This window comes from Polyodon spathula, chromosome 33, assembly GCF_017654505.1.
Source record: "Polyodon spathula isolate WHYD16114869_AA chromosome 33, ASM1765450v1, whole genome shotgun sequence".
Taxonomy (NCBI): domain Eukaryota; kingdom Metazoa; phylum Chordata; class Actinopteri; order Acipenseriformes; family Polyodontidae; genus Polyodon; species Polyodon spathula.
In genome coordinates, this window is record NC_054566.1 from 3,474,162 (window position 1) to 3,486,647 (window position 12,486).

A 12,486-nucleotide genomic window follows, 5' to 3' on the forward strand; every position below is an offset into this window, starting at 1 on the left:
TACAAGTAAACTGTAGAGCTGTAGTTAACGCATACCCCATAAGTTAGCACTCAAGTATGTACGGTATTTATTTCAATAACTCAGTTCTTCAAGGTAATGTTTCATTTTACTTGCACAACACACATTTTGCTCACATAGGGCCCTATTTAGCAAATATGTGCATGTAAACGTGATTTAGAAGCTGGGTCACAAGCATGGGCTAACGCACATCAAATAGCGAATCATGCGCCCAGCCAATCAAAGCACAGTGGGGGAGTAAGGTTACAACCAATAAGGATTCATCTGCAATAGCGAACAGAGGGTATTGAAACCCCCCAAAAAAAGAAGGAAGAGAAAAGCAGCCCAAGGGAAGGGGATGATGAGCCCCTCAAGGAAGGCTACATGTTTTTTTTTGTTTTTTAGCACCGGGGGGGGGGGGGGGAATACAAAATGTAAAAAGTGATCTATAAACAAAATGACATGTTTCCTTGCTGAGTGAGTGACGGGGAGGGGTGGAAAATGCAGAATCAGGAGTTTTTCTTAAGTTAGGGATGTATAACTCCCCTTCAAACCGTGAACGCCATCGCTGCGTTTATTATAAATCCTTTCCTATAAAAAATGTATACTGATAGTACGCATTTTTGTCTTAAATAACAATAACTAAGTCTGTACCAGTTATGTGAATCCCTGTCTGTAAGGCTTTGTCTGATCTGCCTGGCACTTGCAGCACCTGCAACTTCCAACACTGGGGCTTCAAGTTCAGCATCTGCTAGCCCCAAACAATGTAATCTTTCCTCTAAATTCAACATCCATTACGGAGAGCTATGTTGTGTAAAACACAAGAAGCCAGGATGATATTGTTAACCTTCTGAGCAGTGTACTGCAGGGGGGTAGCTAGGAATGGAAATTTGGGTGGGCCCCAGCTTCAGGTGGACAGGCAATCATAATTTAAATCAATTAAAATTCTGAATACATCAAATATCTCCCCGGGGTTTGAGCAGAGCAAAGTAGCCAAGACTGAAAATGTATGGTGCTGGTGAAACAAGGCGAATATTTTTTTTGCAGTTTATAACAGCAGTTGCACGTACACGCTACAAATAGAAAGCACATATGCATGCATACAACCTACAGAAACAAACACACTGTGCACAATAACTGCAAAAAAACATTTCATTTGACAAAAAGTGCAACAAACAACAAAAAAAATCTCCAAACAAATCTATATTTCTTTTTTTCTTAGCTGTGTAGTAATCTCTTAGCTATATTGTCATAACTTGTTACCTCTGAAAGTCACCCTGCATAAGGGCATCTGTCAAGCAAAAATAATGCTAATCTCCAGCTGCCTTCAAACCACAACTAAAATCTTAGCTGTCTGAGAATACCTTGTTTCTAGTTAAATATGGCTGCTTTCGTTGTCACTGCATTTTCTCAGTTACAGCTAAATAAAGATATTGCTTTGGCTGCAAAAAAGGTAACAAGCAGACAAAAGTAGATTCTTTTTTTAAAAAAGCAGCCTTGAGTGGCAAATTCAGCAACATTTTAAGTTTTGTAAACCTTTTAAAATTATGTTGAAATGCTAATAAAAAGGAGTATGCAATTTACAAAATTATACATACAAGTTTTTGCATTTCTTTACATTTCTAATACTATGTAGAAATAATTATGAAGTTTTAAGACCACAGACACCTTCAGATTATTAATAAATTGTACCATCATACATGCCACTGACTCGTTAAGCCATTGCAGTATGATTCGAACACCAATCGTGCAGTCAGTATATGTTTGACCACGTTGCCCTAGTAACCAAAGCACGATGCTGATAAGTGTGAATTCACAGTGTAAAATACTGTGAGGGAAATAAAATGCCAATTTTTTCAGGGTAAATTGCAAAAAGCTGAAAGCAACTTTTATTTTTTGCTTCCGAAATCAGCTGTCGATTTGCCAGTGCCTGCCATTGCTTCAGTACACATTCCAAACACACTCATTTTTCAGTTCCCAAAATATTTTTAAGACAGAAAACTGTCTATAGACGGAACACTCCCAACCACTATATCGCTCATGTAAACCATTTACAATATTTTAAGTAGACAGAAAATAAATGTACTTACATATATTAGCAGTGAATGTACTTTAAATAGTCAAACAGACAGAGTCACCAAACCAGCGAGAACACAGTATTACATTTTAAGCAATTACTAAATACAATGAAAGTCAGTCATTTACTTACCATTGAATAGTTAGTATCTCCATTCCACCTTACACAGGCTAAAGCACCGGGGGCTTGCAGTTACATAGTCATGACACTCCAGAAAATCGCACGTATCTCTTTTGAGGACAGCAGTTTTAAGCTATTTGTCAGCATTCGGCCAGCTGTCTTAATCCTGTTGACTCGAGGCTTTTTACTAAACTCTTAAAAGTGTGTGCATATTTATTTTGCCATGCTGACCGCTTCACTACTACTAACTTGCTTTAAAAATGCACATTAAAATAAACGTTTGACTTTCCAACAGACTTTCAACAGATCTGCGGCAACTGCCTTGCAAGCTGTCAATCAAACGTGGCTTGCACATGATTTGTTGTGGTATAGGAAGGGCTGACCCAAAAATCTCATCACAATTGCTACTTTGATTGGCTAAAGTCTGTGGCATTGAAAAAAATAGTCCATTAGACCTAAACTTAAACACTCGCTTTCATGGCGCGTACTTAAACTTGGCATTCACATAGGAGCAGATATGGGTGGGCCTATGTGCAAACTGGTGTACTGTAGTGTCCCCCAGAGACATCCAAGCATCGGAATCACATTTTGAGGATTTCAACTGTCCGTTCAATTGCAGTATGGGCACATTTGAAGGTACGGTTATACCTATGTTCGACAGGGGTCGTGGGGTTGAGCAGTGGGTGTCAGTAGCCACCGCTTCAGTGGATACCCATTGTCCTAGATCGGCCAACTTCTCAGACTGTCATACCTCTGAAACGCAGCTGCCACCTGCGAATTAGCAAGCTTTACCAAGTCATAAGTTGAGCAGCGATAGTTTGCATACACATTTTGTGATGTAGTTGTTGACATCACAGATCACACACTACTTGCACATTGACAGAATAGGTCCACTTACGATTTACATAGCGGTGCCTGTTCTGTGTTGGTGCGTGTACTTTAGTGCTACAAGCAAACAATGTGCTTGCCGCGTGTCTCCTTCCAGGTCAGCCTGAAGCAGTTGGCAGATGTCAGTGGTTGTTTGTCTGAAGTGAAATTGCTACATACATTGTGTGTCAGATAGGCTCAGAAAAGACAGGTGGCTTGATGACTAAACATTTGGGGATGTCCCCACCTCCTCTTTTTGTCTGACCACATAGAAATGATTTTTTTTTTTTTTTAGCAGATGCCCTATTAAGGGCAACTTACAATTGTTGCAAAATCACAGTACAAAGTATCACATGAATCCATTGCGCACTCCATATTTCTCTTTCTCTCTCTTTGCGTAATTTGCACACAGTTTAGACCTGGTTTTCACATATCAACTGAAACACAAATATTAACATTGTTGATGGTTTTCTAAACTACATTTGTATGTAAATGAGGACACTCCCCTAAATTCCAGCCCATGTCCAGCACTAATGCCGACTTGCCGAGTGGGCGCTAAAACATGGTTGCTAAATGACATAGGTGAGCAAAGTCTGTTTGCCACACTTGTGCCTGCTTCTGGTACGCTAACTGTTCGCAAAAGTGTTTTGCAATTGCCTTAGGGGTTTGCGAACGTTGCTAAATAGGACCCATAGTGTCTATATTTACTCACATAGTGTCGCATTTTCCTCACATATTGTCTTATCTGTGTGAGAATGCCTCAGTTACTCGTCTGACTGGCTATGGGCTGATAAGTACAAACACAGGATTATAAATGTGTTTTTACTTTTCCTAGGTGAGGAGGCGCTGACCATGTATATGGACAAGAGCAAACTGGACAGAAAGATGGTGAATGCAACGCAGAGCGTGGAGGCCCTTCACCAGCTGGCATCGTCCTACTTCATAGACCGAGACGGGACGATGAGACGGCTACATGAGATTCAGATTTCATCCAACGCCATCAAGGTTCTTTTCAATTTACTTTCTTAGTAATTCTGACTGGCGGATCAGTGTACCATTTTTAGATTGAGCTCTTGGCAGTGGAAAATCAAGTGCAATGGAATGAAATCTAAAATGACATGGCTGTTGATTCAGCTCCTCAGAAAGGAAGCCTAGACAGCATATTTCCTCACTGACTTGTTTCTGATGTAATGCACTATGTCTTGTACGGTACAATTGATCTCAGAGTCAGCCCATAAAGTACTCAGTGCTTTGCTAGTAAAAGACTAAGCAGAATCACTTTAACAGTCATTGTATTTTTACTTTTTAATTTTTCAATGCTCTGTAGGAGCAGGAGATGCATGGTTAACTAGTTATTTTTTGTGTGTGTCTGTTCTTTTTTATGCTATAAAAAACACTTTACATTTCTTGCTCTGTTCATTGTTGCTAACAGTGCTGTAAGCCTGCCCTAAAAGCCTGACCACATACTTGTATTTGTCACAAGGTCAAGGTTATGATCATTTCTCCTATAATATTTAACTGCTACTTATTCCAAAGTCTGAAATAAAATGACATTTAAATACAGATGTGATGGATTTAGAACATACTGTAATGGGTTTTGTTCCCCTCCCAGTACATCAGCATAGCAGTGTTCCAGATTATAACAGCTGCTGTCATGAGCACCATACTCTGGTATTGCAAGTGCAAATCGGCCCGTGGGCACAGCTTTGTGTCGATCACTGGCATAGGGAAAGCAGTTTATACTTATACTTTTTGTTTGTATTTATTTATTTATTTATTTTGTACTGTGTTCCGGTTAACTCGTGAAGGATACTGTAAGATAGTGCCTGCTAATGCCGTTCTGCATTATTCTGGTGTATAACTTCTGTAGTAAAAAATGGTATTATACCATATTACAATGTAAACATCTCCAATTGAAATAGCTTTAGGATTTACAAATTGATGCAGTCATAAACATTATTCAGTCCAATATAGGAACTGAAGTAGTGGCTTTGTATGGCCTGTGAAAGTTTCTCATATCCCAGCTCTTCTGCAATGCCTCCCAAGACACTTCAGCACATTTTGCTTTTAGTCTGAAATAGATTCAAGGAAATGAGCAGCACAAATGCGCTAGAACCAATCCCCAGAAGCACTCAATAAATGAATGTAGCACAGACCTGACTATATTTATCAAACTGATTCTCCATTCTAAAGCCCCCAGCATTACGGAGCAGAAAAGGTTGCAGCAAACTAATACAGTTAATCACAATAAAGAGATGTTCATTTTTTTGCGGTTAAACCCAAGGCAGCAATGCTTCTTGTTGTCTGAATCTCTGCAGCAGTTTTTCTTCTTGGTGGGCTACAGTTTTCAGGAGTTATGTGGGCTCGCCATCTCTTGGCGTATGTTTTGCTGCGTTGTCATTCTGGAAGATTAATCCTAGTCTTAGAAACATCATCTTCTTCCGCCACCAGCGCTTTTGTCCTGGTATTTTGCAGAATATGTTTTTTTTTTCATACAGTGACATCATTTTTAATCTAGGTGCATACAATGTTATATTACAACTCATATGACCAAGGGATAATTTATTCCAGCATTTATGTTACCTTCATAGTATTATAACTCATCCAGTGTGCTTTTCTTATCTCAGATGTTTTGTTTGGCACCAAACAGGTTGCTTAAATGTTATTCCTACAGGCTCTATAAGTGTGCAGCCAAACACGTGTTTAAAAATTTTTAATTTTCAGCAACTTGGTATAGGTATGAAATCTCATCATTATTCTTCTTCTTCTAGTCTTGAATTAATTAGTATATCATTTTCTGTTTCAGTCATCACATCCTAATGACTTTTTAAAAAGCTGAAAGCACCCCTGTGGCCTGAACACAGCTTTCAAACATGATCTCTAAGTACAGCCTGCACACCAGAGTGGAACCATTAGCCTGTTCCACTGCAACACTGCCCCCAGTGGATGCAGGAAACATCACATTTGGTTTTTGTGGTATTTCCTATGGATGTATTTCTTACATCCATTGAGGGAGTGCCGCAAAGAGAAGGTTACTGAGTAAAAAATTGTTTATTTTAGTATTTCTATACTGTCTTTCTATACTATTTGATTTTGAATATCCAAATTATTTAATGATTGAAAATGGAATTAAGAAAAAAAACACTTTGTAAATAGTCTTTAGTACTAAAAATTATATTAAACTCATAAACCAGATTTACTTTATAAATCACCTATGTGAAATCAACTAAACAGTAAGCATTTATAAAAAATCAAGTACATCTAATCCTGTATACAGATGTAAACCCTTGAATATAACACTTACCAACATTCTACACAACAAAAAAAAAATTGAAATCCCTGAGTACAATCTTGCTTTTGTGATTTATAGTAAATTCATACTTTGTGTATGTTGCCTCGGGCACAAACTGCACAAAATGGCATCTCTTATACAGTAAGAGACCATACACACAACATATTAACTTACATCAAAATCCAATTTGAGGGTAGACCCCTAGGTATCCTAAATGTTATATCCTGTTGTGGCAGGAAATGGCGTTGCAGTGACATCAGGCCAGAAGGCGGAACAAACACAGACAGGCAGGTACTGCAGATCACAGGCGCAGCGTGCGCTGTTTATTAAATAACACAAAAATAAAGAAACTATTTAAACCACTTGCTCACAGAGCGAAATAAAATAAAGGTTCAAACAAAAATAAATCTTGAACACAAAACACTCAGGTCTGGCTGGGCAGTAGCTTTCACGGCACATCTGAGTTTTAGTTTCGTTTTAAATCTCCTCTCACTCGCTCTCCTCTGTACACCCACCCCCAAGTGCAGAGAGCTGCAGGCATTTATGCAGGTGACCATCTCCCCATTAGCAACAAATTAATCACTTGATTCGGGAGATGGCCACCTTCTGCACGGGTTTTTAATGTAGATGGGGCTTCCCCTCCACGCTGCAAAACATACAAAATAATAACAAAACAAAAACGCACGGCCACGGCGTCATATATACAAATACATAAATCATAAACAAACCACATGGCTTTCGCCATCATTTACGTATATAAATAATAAATAAACCAACACAAAATAACACAGGGGCGGAGGGGGAGACCCTGTTATAAAATAAACAAAACAATACAATCAAACAGCAGGGCTTTCCTACCGCCCTGCTACATGTGTGCATCATCATCATCATCATCTTTAGCTATTCCAGGTCCGCTACTTGACAAATGACTTTGCAGTCTGATTCCACACCTTCCCGTTGGCTGCCCCTGTCATCCATCCAGTCCCTGAGAGTGTCAGTCAGCAGGCAACGCAAGTTCAAGCCTTCAGCTCATGGAACAGAGAGAAGGGTCTGGTTGTTCTTTACAGGGGTTGTTGGCATAAACCCAACATACAGCAGATGCCTGGATATGCATTCAGAAAGGGCAGCATCACCGCCCGGCAGTAATGTTACACGTTTCTACATAATAGTATACCCGACATACCTGGTCTACTGTTATGTAAAATTGCCCTTAATCTGCCTGTCAAACACCACTGACATCTATTCTGTAATATATAAAAGCGGTGTCTCTGTTTTCGTCAGACAGCAGAACCAACTTTGACAGAGAGCTGGTAATAAGGGCAGGATCTTACTCATGTTTCACAAGGACTTATTCAGGCCATGGTTACTTTGTACTGTTATCATAAGTGATTCATTTTTTTGGTATTTCTTTTTGTTCTTTTGTACCCAAAGTTGGTGAGTGTATTAACCCTCCTCTTTAGCAGATGTTGCTGTCTCCTGGCCAGGGCTGCTGTACAACAAAGACTTTCTGAGATCTATTGTTTTTAATCACTTTCAAGTTTGAAATTCAAAATGACCAGATCCCATTCTGTATCTTCCTGTGCCCAACACATTATTCAAATAAATGAGATTACCATGAAGACAAATGGCAGACACACTAGAAATTATATATTTTTAGTCCCATAATGTTTGCCCAATGGGGCTATTTATCTGAATAGCACATTCATAGGCAGGCATGTCTGTACAAACAGAATAATGGCTCTAAACACTTTTCTGAACCATTAAGGGATTTCTACCAGAGAAAGACAATTGATTGTATAATGGCCACTCGTTCCTCATTGATAATCAATGATAAACATGAACCCATTTCAAAGATATTAGCTCTCTTTGATTGTGTGCTGTGATAAGAGAATGAATGAATCTGAGTCAACAATCTCCCTCGCGACCTGTCAGGGCACAGTATAACAGAAACAGTGTTCCCTGGACTGGATGGTTTGACAGTTCATTCCAGGGTCAGTCGGAAGTCGGCCATACAGAAAGGGGGTGAAGCCACAATACTAGAAATCGCCGCATTACTAATTGCACTGTATACGTGACTGCACTTGCTACCAAAGGGGGCGTGCCTGAAGGTGTATCAGGGGTATATCTGTTCCTTTGTTATGGTTGTGAAAGACCTGTAAAGGACAGTAAAAGTAACCATGAATTTTTGTCATGTTGTACATGTCTGTCTATTAATTGTCACCCTTATCATTCATTCAATGCATGTTTCCTTGTTAGGATATTTGTTTCTGTGAAAGCTTGTGAAGCTTAGAACTTGTGAACTTGGATTGATACAACTTCCCAATGCTGGGGGAGCAAAACCTGAACAGTTTTAATAAAGAAAACCCTCCCCAAAACTCTCAAACAAACCAGCATGAGCACATTGGGATTGATTTATACACTCCTTGTTTTTGTTCTTGTGCTTTATTAAATTTGAAGGTTTGTATTTTTATCTTCAGATTTACATTTACTGTAAAATGTAACTTTGTTGCAGATTTATATTGCTATTTAACAGTTGGAATTGTAGTTTGCAGATGTTATTTGCCACATTCTGTCTGTAAAAGTTCATTGCACAGAACGTTGCTTATTAATTTAATAACAGTAGTTTCTATGACAGCCAGTTGTGCTTTTTGTTAAAAGCTGGTAACATTATATCAATGCTTAATAGACTGCATTAAAAAAGGTAGTATAGAGTGAGTTATAATAATAACAGCATTGTAATGTGCCTCTTCTGCTACCCATCTTCTCACCTTAAGAAAAGTAAACTTTCTATATACAAGTTCTTTTTTATGGCTAAATGGCTTTTTTGCATAGTGTTTAAACGCTCGCTTATGGTGTGCAGAGTTGCCAGTTCATTCCAACCTCAACCCTGTTACACAGGCAAAAAGAAAATAAATGAAATGTGTGTAGTTTGGGCCGATTTGACCGGTACCTGCTTTGCACAAGCCCTGAGCTCCACTCACTTCTCTAAAATATGATATATATATATATATATAGAGTGTACAAAACATTTGGAACACCTGCTCTTTCCATGAAAGACTGACAAGGTGAATTCAGGTGAAAGCTATGATCTCTTATTGATATAACCTGTTAAATCCACTTCAATCAGTGTAGATGAAGGGGAGACAGGTTAAAGAAGGATTTTTAAGCCTTGACACAATTGAGACATTGATTGTGAAATGGGCAAGACAAAAGATTTAAGTGCTTTTGAACGGGGTATGGTAGTGTGTCAAGAACTGCAACGCTGCTGGGTTTTTCATGCTCAACAGTATCCCGTGTGTATCAACAATGGTCCACCACCCAAAGGACATCCAGCCAATGGCAGACCAGTGGTCAAAAATGGCTCATTGATGAAAGACGCCAAAGGAGGCTGACACGAATTGTGCAGAGCAGCAGACTGGCTGCAGTTAGTCAACTGACAGTCCAGTACAACATTGATGCCGCAAGACACATAAAAGAATGCACAACTCATCGTACCTTGACACGAATGGGATATGGCAGCCGACGACCTAACAGAGTTCCACTTCTTTCAGCAAAACACAAGAAACTGCGGTTGCAATGGGTAGAGTGACTGTGGTCTTGAACTTTCTCCATTTGTAGTCTGTCTGTCTGATAGTGGATTGGTGGAGCCCCAAATCCTTAGAAATGGTTTTGCAACTGTTTGTCTGAGGTCCTCAGAGAATTCTTTTGATCGTGGCATGATGTGTTTCAACACACCTGTATGGTGAAGACTAAACTCACAAAGTCCCCTTTATCTCCTTAATTGAGCTGATAAAACCAGGGGTTCGCTTACTTTTTCCACATACCCTGAATCTTATTCATTGTTTGTCTAATTCATATATCGATTTGTTTCAAAGGACATGGAGTTGGTTAATATAAACCCTATTGGATATTTAGGAAAAGTTTTGATTCAAGAATCATGGTCAAACTATGGAATTTCCATAATTATCACTGGGGTTCACAAACTGTTTTTCTGCACTGTATGTATATAACCCTAACACTGGGCTTCAATGGGGAAAAGACACTGATAATTGAGACCTTGGAGATTGTGGAGATGCTTAGTGTTGAATTAATCCAAATCCTCCCTTTTTTCTTAGTACAGAATGAGGAAAGACCTCCCACTGTGCATTTCTTTCACTCCAAAGTATATTTTAATAATCTGATGTACTAAATCTTTTCCAGCCTGTAATCCTTTATTTTAAGACTGGGTTTTGTATACAGCTAGCAGTGTAGGATATAATTCATTACATGACAGCAGACCACTTGGATTACTAAGGGCACCTGGCAGATTGCTCTTTTGAAAACCACTGCTTATAAACAGTGCAATCTGTGTATGTTATTCAACTGGGTAATATTTTGAAGGAAACAAGATAATGACATGCTGGGCTAGATTCTCAAAGCTTTTTTGTCCAAATGCCTTGCACATTTTTTATTTAGAAAGCCACTTGAAAAAGGGTTGCAGGTTGTGCTGACATTGACAGCAGTAAAACTAATGCAATTGTTGTAGCTGCCACTAGGCTACCAAGGGCTTGTGTTTTCAGAAGGTTTGCTGCAACATGAACAAGAGTACTACAAGGTGCAGATAATCTTCACAAACTTCAGTCAAACAATAACTCTTTGGTTTATATTTGTGATTCAGGAGATTGAAGGCTGTTCATTTATTCCAAACATTATCATTGTAAAAGGCTCCTTTTTTACCCCTGCCGAGCTGAGCCCACTTCTCCCTGAAAACACACTGCGCCAACCAGCAGCAGTTTTGTCACACAGCTAGTTAACAAGGCTCATGAAGAAACAGACGTTTAAAGAGTACATCGCTTTGTGTGATTTTTATCTGCCTGACTTTATTGTCCTGAGAAAATCATAGGTCAGAACATCAGCTGTTTTACTTGTCATACTGATTGTTGTGAAAGAACAGGCTCCAGTTCTATTGAAGCAGACAAGACGGGCTAGAGTTAATGAAGCACGTGGCACAGATGAGATGATTCAGCTCATCTGATTGAGAAACGAGATTCAGCAAGCTCACGGCTCTCCTGGGTAAATAAGCCAGATTCACTCTTATCAAAGCCCCTGTCCTTGTTACTAAACCCACACTTTTTTTTTACCTATTTCAGACATAACAGTGGTATTAATCTAAAATAAGTGTAAAAAAGAATACAGTTTTTAAAATACTACAAGAAACATCATAAATTCAATGGGAAACATTTAGACTGGAAAAGCCTTCTAGTCGAAATGTTTGTCATTGAATTTATTACGTTTCTTGTAGTATTTCTAAATTCAACACTGTAGGGTATTTAATAGTGATGGATCATTATATAATTTTGACTTAAGTCAAATGAATGTGAATGCAGCATATTTTTGCTTTTTGTTGCTGGAGTTGTTGGTGTGTAACCTATTATATGTGATGGAAATTGAAGGAGGAACAAACTGTTGTTTTAAATCTTTTGATACATTGCGCTGCACTTGAAAAATCTCCATAACTTACATTAACTCAAGCTAAGAATATGTCGGTGGGGAAGTAAAGGGTTAGGGAGAGAAGCAGGGAGATGCAGCTTTTATATAGGGATTCCATAGGCATACCTTCCCCTGGTGTTTATTTAAACAAGTCAGGTGACTTTTGTACCTCCTTAGTTCTTCTAAACCAGGAGTGCACAGTTCTGCTCCTCAAGGTCTTACTCAGATCATTACTTAATGATCGCTATAAGCTGGGAAGCAGGCCTTGGTCAGTTATAATTAGAATTACAATTAGAGCAGAATTGTTTGCTGAGATTGCAGTTGCAATGCTATTGCGTTAAATTCCAATCAGTTACAATGTTGCGATTCGAATTACAGTTATATTAAAAAGGAACAGAAATAGCTACATGCATTAACATGTTTATTGTACCAAACAATAATCACAAGCACAAATACAGAAACATAGTATATGTTCAAAGGTTTTTATTTTCCATCTTGCTCCCTCCCTTTAAACCTTAATTCATAGTTAAGCCATAACTGAATACCAGATTGTTTAAATTAGTGACGCACTATTAGAAACTAGCGCAGTGGAAATGAATAAGCTGAATACGGCGACTATAGCCAGAATGAAATGCAGGTTCAAATAGAATCAGGTGAGATGAAT

At 38.7% G+C, this 12,486-nt stretch overlaps 1 protein-coding gene across 1 annotated transcript in view; it reads left to right on the top strand.

Annotated features, from left to right (window-relative positions):
- Window positions 1-12,486, top strand: part of LOC121303499 (BMP/retinoic acid-inducible neural-specific protein 1-like) — a 107,663-nt gene that overhangs the window by 57,228 nt on the left and 37,949 nt on the right. The window contains 1 exon segment of the mRNA XM_041234218.1: window positions 3,897-4,066. Coding sequence (XP_041090152.1) covers window positions 3,897-4,066 — 170 coding nt within the window.